At 43.7% G+C, this 15,259-nt stretch overlaps 1 protein-coding gene across 2 annotated transcripts in view; it reads right to left on the bottom strand.

The window, feature by feature from the left end:
* Window positions 1-15,259, bottom strand: part of LOC110528086 (S-adenosylhomocysteine hydrolase-like protein 1) — a 62,264-nt gene that overhangs the window by 38,184 nt on the left and 8,821 nt on the right. The window contains exon 1 of one of the 2 annotated variants that reach the window (XM_036983639.1): window positions 7,305-7,566. The exons of the other annotated variant lie outside the window; for it this stretch is intronic. Coding sequence (XP_036839534.1) covers window positions 7,305-7,382 — 78 coding nt within the window. The 5' untranslated portion in view covers window positions 7,383-7,566. Of the gene's footprint in view, window positions 1-7,304; window positions 7,567-15,259 lie in introns of those variants that run through there. 2 annotated transcript variants of the gene reach the window in all.

Below are 15,259 nucleotides of genomic sequence, written 5' to 3'. Positions count from 1 at the left end.
GGGGACAGCCCTAATTTAGACATCCCCTAACTTCAATTCACTTGAAACCTGGATCAAAAAATTTAAAGATCTGGTCGCAAGAAATCACCCGATACCTATAATAGTGGTTTGTAACTAATTCAAAGCTACAGTATGTGTGATCAGAGCTGTGATGAAACAAACATACTGAGGCATAAGACAAAACATTGTATTGCAACTTGATGAGAGAATTGGTTTTGGTATATTACTTTTCATGTAAAAGTAGTCTAAATTCCTAAATTGTGAATGGATATGTATGCAAGGGGATATATTCACATTAAGCTTTGTGATATCATAAGGACTCTGTTCACTTCTAAGAGAGCACTTGAATTTTGAATGCCTTCTCAGAAAAACCACTATGTTGTGGTTTTGGAGTTGAATCAGGTATGCGTTTGTGGCCTAGAGAGTGTGTAGTATAGCCTAAATACATTTACACACATCAGGATAATACTATCCTGAAATGTTGAGCTTTATTTTTAATGCAGAATCCAAAATATATACGTTTTAGGTGTGTTAGCCAACAGACGTCAGTTCACTGAGATGTGTCAGTTCATTGAGAAGTGTCGTCACTCGAGGTCAAAAGCCATCTTTAGTGAAGTGATGACTCACTTTTGCTGAGGCTTGAAATACTGAGCTGTGGTGTGGATTAGAGGTTGACCGATTATGATTTTTCAACGCCGATACCGATTATTGGAGGACCAAAAAAGTCGATACCGATTGATCGGCCGAATTTAAAAAAAAACGTATTTGTAAGAATGACAATTACAACAATACTGAATGAACACTTATTTTAACTTAATATAATACATCAATAAAATCAATTTCGCCTCAAGTAAATAATGAAACATGTTCAATTTGGTCTAAATAATGCAAAAACAAAGTGTTGGAGAATAAAGTAAAAGTGCAAAAAAGCTAACGTTTCAGTTCCTTGCTCAGAACATGAGAACATATGAAAGCTGGTGGTTCCTTTTAACATGAGTCTTCAATATTCCCAGGTAAGACGTTTTAGGTTGTAGTTATTATAGGACTATTTCCCTCTATACCATTTGTATTTCATTAACCTTTGACTAAGTCCTTCTGTTCACCTGACTTAGAATTCCTCACAATCAAATGTCGTCCGCATTATCTACCAAGGCAATTCTCTTCGATTATAATCACAGCCGTATATATTCCCCCCCAAGCAGACACATCGATGGCCCTGAACAAACTTTATTTTACTTATTTGACTCTTTGCAAACTGGAAACCACATATCCTGAGGCTGCATTCATTGTAGCTGGGGATTTTAACAAGGCTAATCTGAAAACAAGACTCCCTAAATTGTATCAGCATATCGATTGTGCAACCAGGGCTGGTAAAACCCTGGATCATTGCTATTCTAACTTCCGCGACGCATATAATGCCCTCCTCCGCCCTCCTTTCGGAAAAGCTGACCACCACTCCATTTTGTTGCTCCCTGCCTACAGACAAACTAAAACAAGAAGCTCCCGCGCTCAGGTCTGTTCAAAGCTGGTCCGACCAATCTGATTCCACGCTTCAAGATATCCCAGTCCACGTGAACGAAGCTTTGTTCCGCATTGCGTCAAACAACAACATTGACTAATACGCTGATTCGGTGAGCGAGTTCATTAGAAAGTGCATTGATGATGTCGTTCCCATAGCAACGATTAAAACATTACCAAACCAGAAACCGTGGTTTGATGGCAGCATTCGCGTGAAACTGAAAGCGCGAACCACTGCTTTTAACCAGGGAAAGGTGACCGGAAACATGACCGAATACAAACAGTGTAGCTATTCCCTCCGCAAGGCAATCAAACAAGCTAAGCGTCAGTATAGAGACAAAGTAGAGTCACAATTCAACGGCTCAGACACAAGAGGTATGTGGCAGGGTCTACAGTCAATCACGGATTACAAAAGGAAAACCAGCCCCGTCACAGACCAGGATGTCTTGATCCCAGGCAGACTAAATAACTTTTGCCCGCTTTGAGGACAATACAGTGCCGCTGACAGGGCCCGCAACCAAAACCTGCGGACTTTCCTTCACTGCAGCCGACGTGAGGAAAATATTTAAACGTGTTAACCCTCGCAAGGCTGCAGGCCCAGACGGCATCCCCAGCTGCGTCCTCAGAGCATGCGCAGACCAGCTGGCTCGTGTGTTTACGGACATATTCAATCAATCCTTATCCGAGTCTGCTGTTCCCACATGCTTCAAGAGGGCCACCATTGTCCCTGTTCCCAAGAAAGCTAAGGTAACTGAGCTAAACGACTACCGCCCCGTAGCACTCACTTCCGTCATCATGAAGTGCTTTGAGAGACTAGTCAAGGACCATATCACCTCCACCCTACCTGACACCCTAGACCCGCTCCAATTTGCTTACCGCCCAAATAGGTCCACAGACGATGCGATCTCAACCACACTGCCCTAAACCATCTGGACAAGAGGAATACCTGTGAGAATGCTGTTCATCGACGACAGCTCAGCATTTAACACCATAGTACCCTCCAAACTCGTCATCAAGCTCGAGACCCCGGGTCTCGACCCCACCCTGTGCAACTGGGTACTGGACTTCCTGACGGGCCGCCACCAGGTGGTGAGGGTAGGTAACAACATCTAAACCCCGCTGAACCTCAACACTGGGGCCCCACTAGGGTGCGTTCTGAGCCCTCTCCTGTACTCCCTGTTCACCCACGACTGCGTGGCCACGCACGCCTCCAACTCAATCATCAAGTTTGCGGACGACACTACAGTGGTAGGCTTGATTACCAACAACGACTAGACGGCCTACAGGGAGGAGGTGAGGGCCCTCGGAGTGTGGTGTCAGGAAAATAACCTCACACTCAATGTCAACAAAACAAAGGAGATGATTGTGGACTTCAAGAAACAGCAGAGGGAGCACCCCCCTATCCACATCGACAGGACAGTAATGGAGAGGGTAGTAAGTTTTAAGTTCCTCGGCGTACACATCACGGACAAACTGAATTGGTCCACCCACACAGACAGCGTCGTGAAGAAGGCGCAGCAGCGCCTCTTCAACCTCAGGAGCCTGAATAAATTCGTATTGTCACCAAAAGCACTCACAAACTTCTACAGATGCACAATCGAGAGCATCCTGGCGGGAGGTATCACCACCTGGTACGGCAACTGCTCCGCCCACAACCGTAAGGCTCTCCAGAGAGTAGTGAGGTCTGCACAACACATCACCGGGGGCAAACTACCTGCCCTCCAGGGCACCCACACCACCCGATGTTACAGGAAGGCCATAAAGATCATCAAGGACAACAACCACCCGAGCCACTGCCTGTTCACCCCGCTATCATCCAGAAGGCGAGGTCAGTACAGGTGCATCAAAGCTGGGACCGAGAGACTGAAAAACAGCTTCTATCTCAAGGCCATCAGACTGTTAAACAGCCACCACTAACATTGAGTGGCTGCTGCCAACACACTGACTCAACTCCAGCCACTTTAATAATGGGAATTGATGGAAATGTATGTAAAATATATCACTAGCCACTTTAAACAATATTACTTAATATAATGTTTACATACCCTACATTACTCATCTCATATGTATATACTGTACCCTATTTCATCTACTGCATCTTTATGTAATACATGTATGCCACTTTAAACTATGCCACTTTGTTTACATACCCTACATTACTCATCTCATATGTATATACTGTACACGATACCATCTACTGCATCTTGCCTATGCCGTTCTGTACCATCACTCATTCATATATCTTTATGTACATATTCTTCATCCCTTTACACTTGTGTGTGTGTATAAGATAGTCGTTTTGGAATAGTTAGGTTAGATTACTCGTTGGTTATTACTGCATTGTCGGAACTAGAAACACAAGCATTTCTCTACACTCACATCTGCTAACCATGTGTATGAGACAAATACATTTGATTTGACTATTGGATGTTCTTATAGGCACTTTAGTATTGCCAGTGTAACAGTATAGCTTCCGTCCCTCTCCTCGCTCCTCCCTAGGCATGAACCAGCAAACTAACGGCAATTAGCGCGCACTAACCAGCTAGCCATTTCACTTCGGTTACACGAGCCTCATCTCGGGAGTTGATAAGCTTGAAGTCATAAACAGCGCAAAGCTTGACGCACAACGAAGAGGCGCTGTCAAAACGCACAAAAGTGCTGTTTGAATGAATGTTTACGTGCCTGCTTCTGCCTACCACCGCTCAGTCAGATACAAGTATCAAAGTATGCTTGTATGCTCAGGCAGATTATATGCAACGCAGGACACGCTAGATAATATCTAGTAATATCATCAACCATGTGTAGTTAACTAGTGATTATGATTGATTGTTTTTTTATAAGATAAGTTTAATGCTAGCTAGCAACTTACCTTGGCTTACTGCATTCGCGTAACAGGCAGTCTCCTTGTGGAGTGCAACGAGAGAGAGGCAGGTCGTTATTTGCGTTGGACTAGTTAACTGTAAAGTTGCAAGATTAGATCCCCCGAGCTGAAAAATGTGAAAATCTGTCGTTCTGCCCCTGAACATGGCAGTTAACCCACCGTTCCTAGGCCGTCATTGAAAATAAGAATGTGTTCTTAACTGACTTGCCTAGTTAAATAAAAGGTATAACCATTTTTATTTTATAAAAAAAATTTATTAAAAAATATATATAAAATAATTGGCGCTCAAAATGAATAAATAAATTAAAATCGGCCATTCCGATTAATCAGTCGACCAGAGTTCCACTGAACTAGCAAGGCTATTCCAAGTGCAATTTCCATGGTCTGTCCAGTAGGACAGTATTATGGTTATCGAGGAACATGATATTGTCCACGAAATGTGGACTACTGTACAAATGTCCATGGTCTTAATTTGCGATGTCACAATGTTTTTGTGCTGCAATGGAGCCCAGTTTAAAAACAACAAATCATCTCTCCAATGTACAGAGAACCACATCTGAAGTCCAGGCCTATTTACAGCTCTCAGAACTAGCTCCCTAAAGGGAAATGTGTCAAAACTACTTCCTGCTCACGTCCACTGCCCACATTCTTACAGATTCACCTTCTGACGTGTTTCAGAGGTTTCATACAAATACAGGTAGTGTCTTGAAGTCACGCAACACAACAATGCTAAGACAGGCTTGAGATAAAACACCGCTTTCAAACCAAGGTGCTTTAAAAGCATTATACAATCCTATACAATGATATTATGAACAGGGTTTCTTCTCTTAGCAAGAAGGTCCTACAGCTTCTTCGTTCTTTGGTAACTACCAACGTTTTGAGTGGAATATTTGTATCTCTCATTAGCAGTCTGTAGTAAGCAGATAAGGTCTATGACGGTATTACGCAACTATAACCCCTTGCATAGCCAATGCATGCTTTGCTAACCCACTCTATGTCCTGCGTGTGGTTACTGGGGAGGTCTAAACAGAGCCAGAGGTGAATGTGGGTGGGATAATCGCCCCAGTATTCGATGAATCCAGTGAGAACATAAGCATATTAAACGGGCTGGAGGCCAGAGGGGAACACCGGATATGGTGTTAGCATGCCAGTGGGTCTTTACACAGATTGAGGGCAGTGGGACCATAAATTAACCAACTTCACATTTTGCACCAGAACATTGCCCAAACAATTGAGTCTGTATAAAGGATAAAGCACCAATAGCAAAATGACAAAACGCAATCATGTGAATCCAATCAATAAATCTCTATTCAAGGTTAACACTGAGTTGACAATGGTGGAAACTAATTTAAAATGCATCCTATTTCATAGGTCCCTTTTCTCAGATCATTGTAGACTCCAGAGACTGAACCACAAGGCATGCACAGAGTCCCAGACGCACACACACATATGCCTACACAGATTCAGATCATCCTCATGATTGCAGCCCACAGATTACTCAGTGTGTCTGAAACAAACAGTATAATAGCGAGTATTAATATCTTAGGTTTTGTTTTTGCTGTCTAGTCGAGGCATGACAAGTGCCAAGTTGGCAGAGTCCCAGAGATTCCCAGGGTAGCAACCTATCCCTGGAGGTTGAGTCGGGGTCACACAGTCCTGGTTGAATGTGCGTACCTCCACATGCAGGTGCGGACCTGGTTGGGTAGTGACAGGATACAGAGAATCAACAATGGACATGTTTATGTTTGGATTGTATCTACCACTGTCAGCGCATTTTGTGCTTGTATCACATTGTATGCCTGCAGGACACTGGTTCCCAAACAAACAGCCTTTAAAAAATATATATTATTATTTTTTAGAAAGAGCCAGTGATCTCAAATCTCAGGTTTGGTGGATTTAAAGCATGCAGAGATGAATACCTTGCACATCAGCAGCTGTAACTCTATCCTCCTCCCTAAGTCGAGGCAGGGAGGGATGGATTGGGAGGTTTCTCCACAAACTGTCTTTGGAATGCAATTATTTTCATTCTCGCAAAGTGCACAAGCCCAATCCTTTTCTTAAAATTCAGCCACAACAAAGACAGAACAGACTCCGTGTTAAAAAGAACAAGGGCTCAAAGTCCAGAGGCACTCTGCCAAAGCACGAGTAGTACAAAGAGATTAAGATTGTTTTCTTGGTTCATGTGTTGTTGTAAAGGTATACAGTATGTGTAAGAGCATTTTATTGTGTGGGATGCAGAGGTAAGTATGTGTCTCTTCTACTACTTGGCATACACAGGATATGCTCCCTCCATTCCCTATATTTCCTTTAACTGAGGCTCAACTTGAGTCCATGGCAAGACTCTAACACACATTTTTTCACTGTTTCTCTAGATTCTTCAGTTGGCCTATTCTATTTCCCTTTATGCTATGAATAAAAATTAGCGTTTCCAATCCAGACTACAGGCACGAGGGACTCTGCCTTACTACGTTCTATTGCATTCAGTCAATTATCCACTGCATTTGTGTAAAGAACTGGGACAGCACAACAGAACAATTCAGTACACACCCATAATCCTCTTTCAGAAAGCTGACCTCTATCAACTGCAAACAAACAAGAACATTTGACAGCATATGCTTAGGAGAGATTGTCGCTCTCTACATTAACCACCATAATTGAGAAAGTCCTCATTAAAATGGCTGGCTGCATTGTAACTTTTCTACAATAAGACTTATATCACCTTAAGGGTGTTGAAAGCTCCCAATCTCTCCCAACAATAAACTAAGAAGAACAAAAAAAGGCTCCAAAAATGACACTAAATTCAAATAATCTTCCTTAGCAAGGTCAGGCTGCAGAGCAGTCATAGAGGGTTTCTATGGAGCGGTTCTCAACCATCCTCTCACCCTCTCTGGCCAATCTCACTCACCCTGTGTTTGTGTGCCTGTGCCATGGCTCCCGCTTGCAGCTCCATGCCTCCCACTTGCCGTACAGGTTCCATGTTCATCCCTTACCAGTGCTCAAGCTCTTCTCCTGGTTGTTACGTACAGTGCCTGTTATCATGGAAATCTCCACACCAGGAGGGCAAAAGAGGGCCGTGCCATAGCCCCCACCAGCAGCCACCTGACAAATTATCTTCCCTCTTTTTTTCTGTGCTTTACTTGAGTTGTTTTCTGCTGTTTGCAGTATCGTCTCGGTGTCTTTCCCTCTCACCGTCTCTCTGCTAATGTTCTATTCCATGGATTTTTCTGCCATTGTAATCCTTGGGCTGGCAGCCTAAGCATTTGTTTTTGGGTCGCCTAAGTCCAAACAGTCTAAAAATATGTATACTTATATTTTTTGCAATACATTTTCGGGAATGGAATGACTCTTTCAGTGTAAACGTAAATGGCTCAAATCAGATATAAAGTATGTAAAAACGATAATGGAACTATATATATATTTTTATAACCAAAGAGAATTGAAAATTCCCCCCAAAATCTATTTAGCTATATTGATTATGTTTGAGCAAAAGAACACAGCATTAGCCATAGCAAAATGCATAGAATTGCAGGAAACTATCTTTAAAACTGCAACATTCTCTCTCAGCTCCATGGCAGAATATGTATAATTGAAGGACATTAGCTTTAAAACTGCACAAATGCATCTTAGGTCCAAGGAGAAAAAAAGGTAGGATTGAGGGAAATTGGCTTAAAAATGTAAAAAAGTCTACACTGTCTCTAAAATCCTCTAAAATGTAGACGCGCCCCTTGCCACACCCATAACCAGAAAAAAACACTAATTTGGGGTGTATCGTGACCCTTTCCATCAAATGTAATCCTGGCAGTGGCTGCTTGCTAATAGATAGCTTGAGGTTGATGGCTAATAAAAATGATGTAAAGGGAATTAAAGCCTTTTTCCATAAGCCTAAAATCACTCCAGCAGATCTGACCAGGCCCACAGATCTGGTCCAGCCTAAAAAATAATACTATTCTGACCTATCTTACCTTATTTACACACTCACACAAACACACTAAAATGGGGTGTAGGATGTAGTGGTACACACCAGAGTATTGGTTTTAGAATGAGCAGTCAGTCATTAGACATTTAATTCCCCACGGCTAATACTAATACCCGCCAAGCCAATGACCAATAAGTCAGCATGCTCCTCTATGCTACGATGAGGATCAGTAGTGACCTCATTACATTATAAACCATACTAAAACGCACTACTGCAGCAAAGGGAGCTTTTATTTAAGCACGCTTCACGCTTCCCTGGGTAATATCCATCAATTAGGTTTTTGAAGACAAGTATCAAAACGCCAAAAGTGCTAGGTCGTGAGTATTTCACCACAAAGTTTGATCAATATCACTCGGATATGATGATTCTGAAAGAAAGCTTCTAAGAACAGGCTTCTGAGAACAAGCTTCTAGGTAGGCTAGATAAGGGGAATTAGCATCAGTCAGTGATGAGCTGTATTTAACCCTGGTCAGTCAGGGGACTTCACTGTGGATGAGCCAAGGTCATCCTCTAGGGTTGCCTTCTGGATTTAGCTCACACTACGTCCTGTCACATTTGATGGACAGGTGTTCCTTTCCACTGAGTAGTGAGGTCACGCTGCCGTCTCCATGATAGATTCCATGACGCCTACCTGAATTAATCTCCAGACAATCCGTCTGCAGAGGGTTCTGGGAAACAAGCTGATGCTGCACTCACGACTGACGATGTATGGGAACAACACAGATACACAAAACAAAACCCTCCCCCAAAAGCAAGTAACACAGCTCAGTTGGTATACTGCGCACACCTGTAACTGGATAACACTGACCAGCGTTCCAAGAGGCAGAAACAAACAAGATCTCAATACCAAAATCTCTGGTTCTTGAAGGAAATCCCAAATTAACAGAAGACAGATGAAGTAGTCAGTATCAACTCTGGCAAGGATGAGTAATAACGTTTCTATGTCGCCAACAAGTCACCAGAGGGTAAGAGTCGAGAAGCTAAAGAAGTCACTGGATCAAGAAGAATGTTGAAATAGTGACTTCACCTGTGCACATAAAGTAAAGGAAATCCCAGTTGCTTATGATCTCTCCATTGTTAGTCAATTTAGGCATCCTATCCAAATGGTACACCACATGACCAAAAGTATGTGGACACCTGCTCATCAAACATCTCATTCCAAAATCATGGTCATTAATATAGAGTTGCCCCCCTTCTGCTGCTATAACAGCCTCAACTCTTCTGGGAAGGTTTTCCATAAGATGTTGGAGCACTGCTGCAGGGATTTGCTTCCATTTAGCCACAAGAGCATTAGTGAGGTTGGGCACTGATGTTTGGCGATTCGGACTGGCTTGCAGTCGAAGTTCCAATTAATCCCAATGGTGTTCGATGGGGTTGAGGTAAGGGCTCTGTGCAGGCCAGTCAAGTTCTTCCACAACGATCTCGACAAACCATTTCTGTATGGACCTCGACTTTGTGCACAGGGGCATTGTCATGCTGAAACAGGAAAGGGCCTTCCCCAAACTGTTGCCACAAAGTTGGAAGCACAAAATCATCTAGAATGTCATTATATGCTGTAGCATTAAGATCTCTTTATTGGAACTAAGGAGCCCAGTCCGAACCATGAAAAACAGCCCCAGACCATTATTCCTCCTCAAAAAATGTTACAGTTGGCACTATGCATTCGGGCACAGATTTGTCCGTAGGATTGCCAGATGGTGAAACATGATTCATCACTACAGAGAAAGCGTTTCCACTGTTCCAGAGTCCAATGGCGGTAAGCTTTACACCACTCCAGCCGACACTTGGAATTGTGCATGGTGATCTTATGGTTGTGTGCGGCTGCTCGGCCATGGAAACCCATTTCATGAAGATCCCGACGAACAGTTCTTGTGCTGACGTTAATCCAGAGGTAGTTTGGAACTCGGTAGTGAGTGTTGCAACCAAGGACAGACAATTTTTACGTGTTACGCGCATTAGCACTCGTCGGTGGTTGTTTGAACTTGGGTGTCTTACCACTTCCCGGCTGAGCCGTTGTTGGTCATAGGTGTTTCCACTTCACAATAAAAGCACTTCGTTGACCGGGGCAGCTCTAGCAGGGCAGAAATTTGAAGAACTGACTTGTTGGAAAGGTGGCATTCTAAACTCAGCAAAAAAGGTAACATCATCTCACTGTCAACTGCATTTATTTTCAGCAAACTTAACGTGTGTAAATATTTGTATGAACATAATAAGATTCAACAGACAAACTGAACAAGTTCCACAGACATGTGACTAACAGAAATTGAATGTGTCCCTGAACAAAAGGAGGGGGGTCAAAATCAAAAGTAACAGTATCTGGTGTGGCCACCAGCTGCATTAAGTACTGCAGTGCATCTCCTCATCATGCACTGCACCAGATTTCCCAGATCTTGCTGTGAGGTAACCCCACTCTTCCACGAAGGCACCTGCAAGTTCCCGGACATTTCTGGGGGAATTGGCCCTAGCCCTCACCCTCCGATCCAACAGGTCCCAGACGTGGCCATGGCAGAAAACTGACATTCCTGTCTTGCAGGAAATCAGCCATACTGCTCGTTCTGTGCGTGGTGGCATTGTCATGCTGGAGGGTCATGTCAGGATGAGCCTGCAGGAAGGGTACCATATTAGGGAAGAGGATGTCTTCCCTGTAACACACAGCTTTGAGATCGCCTGCAATGACAACAAGCTCAGTCTGATGATGCTGTGACACACCTCCCTAGACCATGACAGACCCTCCACAACCAAATCGATCCCACTCCAGAGTACAGGCCTCAGTGTAACGCTCATTCCTTCGACGATAAACGCAAATCCAATCATACCCCCTGGTGAGACAAAAATGCTAGTCGTTAAAGAACACTTTTTGCCATTCCTGTCCGGTCCAGCGGCGATGGGTTTGTGCCCATAGTAGTAGTTGTTGGTTACAAGCCCTCAGTCCAGCCTCTCTCAGCCTACTGCGGACAGTCTGAGCACTGATGGAGGGATTGTGCGGTCCTGGTGTAGGTCGGGCAGTAGTTGTTGCCATCCTGTACCTGTCCCGCAGGTATGTTCCGATCCTGTGCAGGTGTTGTTACACGTGGTCTGCCACTGTGAGGACTATCAGCTGTCCATCCTGTCTCCCTGTAGCGCCATCTTAGGTGTCTCACAGTACGGACATAGCATTTATTGCCCTGGACACATCTGCAGTCCTCATGCCGCCTTGCAGCATGCCTAAGGCACGTTCACGCAGATGAGCATGGACCCTGGGCATCTTTCTTTTGGTGTTTTTCAGAGTCAGTAGAAAGGCATCTTTAGTGTACTACGTTTTCATAACTGTGACCTTAATTGCCTACCTTCTGTAAGCTGTTAGTGTCTTAGGGACCATTCCACAAGTGCATGTTCATTAATTGTTTATGGTTAATTGAACAAGCATGGGAAACCGTGTTTAAACCCTTTACAATGAAGATATGTGAAGTTATTTGGATTTTTACCAATTATTTTTGTAAGACAGGGTGCTGAAAAAGGGACATCTCTTTTACTGAATTTTATGACGGTGCCACGTTGAAAGTCACAGCTCTTCAGTGAGGCTATTCTACTGCCAATGTTTGGTCTTTGGAGATTGCAATGGCTGTGTGCTCCATTTTATACACCTGTCTGGTACTGCTTGCAGCTGAGCAGTACCAGAGAGAAATTGGAGCGAGAGAGATGGCAGAGGCTAACATTTTTTTAAATCCCCTCCTCGCTCCACTCTGTTTTCATCCTCTGGTCAGCGAGACTGAATTTAAAAGAACATTTTAGAGGCTCCCCCATCTTGGCGGTGTATAGAAATCGTTGCATTTTTAAGCCAATTTTCTGCAATTAAACACCTTTCTTCATGGAGCTGAGAGAAAATATTACAGTTTTAAAGCTAACTTCCTGCAATTCAATGCATTCCCATGGCTTAAGCCGTGTTCTTTTGCTCAAACATAAAAACAAAATCAATACTGCTAAATGAATTGTTTATGGAATTTTCAATTCACTCCGACTGTCTAGCTTTTATTTGTGATTGAGATTTAAAAAGGTTATGATTTTAAAATACACTGCTCAAAAAAATAAAGGGAATACTTAAACAACACAATGTAACTCCAAGTCAATCACACTTCTGTGAAATCAAACTGTCCACTTAGGAAGCAACACTGATTGACAATAAATGTCACATGCTGTTGTGCAAATGGAATAGACAACAGGTGGAAATTATAGGCAATTAGCAAGACACCCCCAATAAAGGAGTGGTTCTGCAGGTGGGGACCACAGACCACTTCTCAGTTCCTATGCTTCCTGGCTGATGTTTTGGTCACTTTTGAATGCTGGCGGTGCTTTCACTCTAGTGGTAGCATGAGACGGAGTCTACAACCCACACAAGTGGCTCAGGTAGTGCAGCTCATCCAGATTGGCACATCAATGTGAGCTGTGGCAAGAAGGTTTGCTGTGTCTGTCAGCGTAGTGTCCAGAGCATGGAGGCGCTACCAGGAGACAGGCCAGTACATCAGGAGACGTGGAGGAGGCCGTAGGAGGGCTACAACCCAGCAGCAGGACCGCTACCTCCGTCTTTGTGCAAGGAGGAGCACTGCCAGAGCCCTGCAAAATGACCTCCAGCAGGCCAACAAATGTGCATGTGTCTGCTCAAACGGTCAGAAACAGACTCCATGAGGGTGGTATGAGGGCCCGATGTCCACAGGTGGGGGTTGTGCTTACAGCCCAACACCATGCAGGACGTTTGGCATTTGCCAGAGAACACCAAGATTGGCAAATTTGCCACTGGTGCCCTGTGCTCTTCACAGATGAAAGCATGTTCACACTGAGCACGTGACAGAGTCTGGAGACGCCATGGAGAACGTTCTGCTGCCTGCAACATCCTCCAGCATGACCGGTTTGGCAGTGGGTCAGTCATGGTGTGGGGTGGCATTTCTTTGGGGGGCCGCACAGCCCGCCATGTGCTCGCCAGAGGTAGCCTGACTGCCATTAGGTACCGAGATGAGATCCTCAGACCCCTTGTGAGACCATATGCTGGTGCGGTTGGCCCTGGGTTCCTCCTAATGCAAGACAATGCTAGACCTCATGTGGCTGGAGTGTGTCAGCAGTTCCTGCATGAGGAAGGCATTGATGCTATGGACTGGCCCGCACGTTCCCCAGATCTGAATCCAATTGAGCGCATCTGGGACATCATGTCTCGCTCCATCCACCAACGCCACGTTGCACCACAGACTGTCCAGGAGTTGGCGGATGCTTTAGTCCAGGTCTGGGAAGAGATCCCTCAGGAGACCATCCGCCACCTCATTAGGAGCATGCCCAGGCGTTGTAGGGAGGTCATACAGGCACATGGAGGCCACACACACTACTGAGCCTCATTTTGACTTGTTTTAAGGACATTACATCAAAGTTGGATCAGCCTGTAGTGTGGTTTTCCACTTTAATTTTGAGTGTGACTCCATATCCAGACCTCCATGGGTTGATAAATTTGATTTCCTTTGATAATTTGTGTGATTTTGTTGTCAGCACATTCAACTATGTAAAGAAAAAAGTATTTAATAAGAATATTTAATTCATTCAGATCTAGGATGTGTTATTTTAGTGTTCCCTTTATTTTTTTGAGCAGTGTATATACGTCCATGATCTTTTCTACATACTTCATAGTTTTTTCCCCAAAAAAAGTTACTGTTTGGATTTAGGCATCCCGAAAAACGCTTAAGCGGCCTGCCTTAACGATTTCAATGTCAGAAAAATCCCTGATTGAGGAATGGAAAAAGATACAGGTAGGTGGCATGATGAGGTCTAACAAATACAAAAATGTATTTTCCCCAACCGTACGACAGAAGGGAGAATCAGCAGCTGTAAGCTTTCATAGTGGATTAGACCACAGACTAGCCAGATTTAGGTGGGAGGAAATGGGTTTCGGGGGGGGGGGGAGAGATCAGTGACATTTGGTGCGGTAGAGCAGGGAGGGGAACAGACGGGCTGACAGGAGTAGTGTGTGGCTTTTAAGAGTAATGTGTGGCTGTATTCTCTTTTCTCTTTAAACAAATGCAACATTGGCTCAGTTGTGTTGTATTACTTCAACTGAACACTAACACAGAGTGAGCTAGAGCTAAAGTACACCCACACACAGCTAAGGTCAAGTCCCAGCATCACTGGTCACCCACAGTTCCTGGTCTGTCTTTCTTTCAGTTCCCTAAAAATGAATAATATATACACTTCACTGGAATTATCATTTCAAGTAGGCCAATACATGTAAACGTAACAAAAACTCACATTATGTCAGCTGCCCACTCAAACTGTCTGTATGCCGATTTTTATTACGCCCGCTCTCTGAAGAGCCCAGAAGGCTTCATTTCCTGCTGGACCAGCATTGCATAACGCCCACAAAGTGTGTGTGTCTGTGTTTTTTTGTGAGTGTGTGTATGTGTGTACACATGCATTTGAGTGTAACATTACACCTCCGGCTTGCGTAATATGACAGGCTGCTCCTGGGAGCTAACGCAGGAGAGAGCTCCAAGCTAATGTTTATTCAGAGGCAGAGAAAATTCTCTCTAATGAGATCCAAGCTAATTATTACTGTTTTCGGGAAGATTATTTCTATGACATCAATGCAAAATGAAAGAGAGAGACCTACACACTGTTGAAAAAGAGGGGAAAAAGTTTTCATTTGAGTCAATGCAAAAATATAAAAAAGGTTAAAAAATATATATTTATGCACTATGAACTTTGCATTTAATCCTTGCATCTGAAACCGACAATATTTTTGTAATAAAGACTTTTAAAAAGCGTTGACGGCCTCCAATCATTTCTATAATATCTGTGCATAAACAAACCTATAAGCCAAGAGGTTTTAGTAGCTACTAGGGCACTTTTTGTTAAGTCACTGGTTCTTGGCA

This window comes from Oncorhynchus mykiss, chromosome 7 (genome assembly GCF_013265735.2).
Source record: "Oncorhynchus mykiss isolate Arlee chromosome 7, USDA_OmykA_1.1, whole genome shotgun sequence".
Lineage (NCBI taxonomy): Eukaryota > Metazoa > Chordata > Actinopteri > Salmoniformes > Salmonidae > Oncorhynchus > Oncorhynchus mykiss.
Note: the sequence above shows the minus strand (reverse complement) of the source record. Positions and strands in the feature narration are given on the sequence as shown.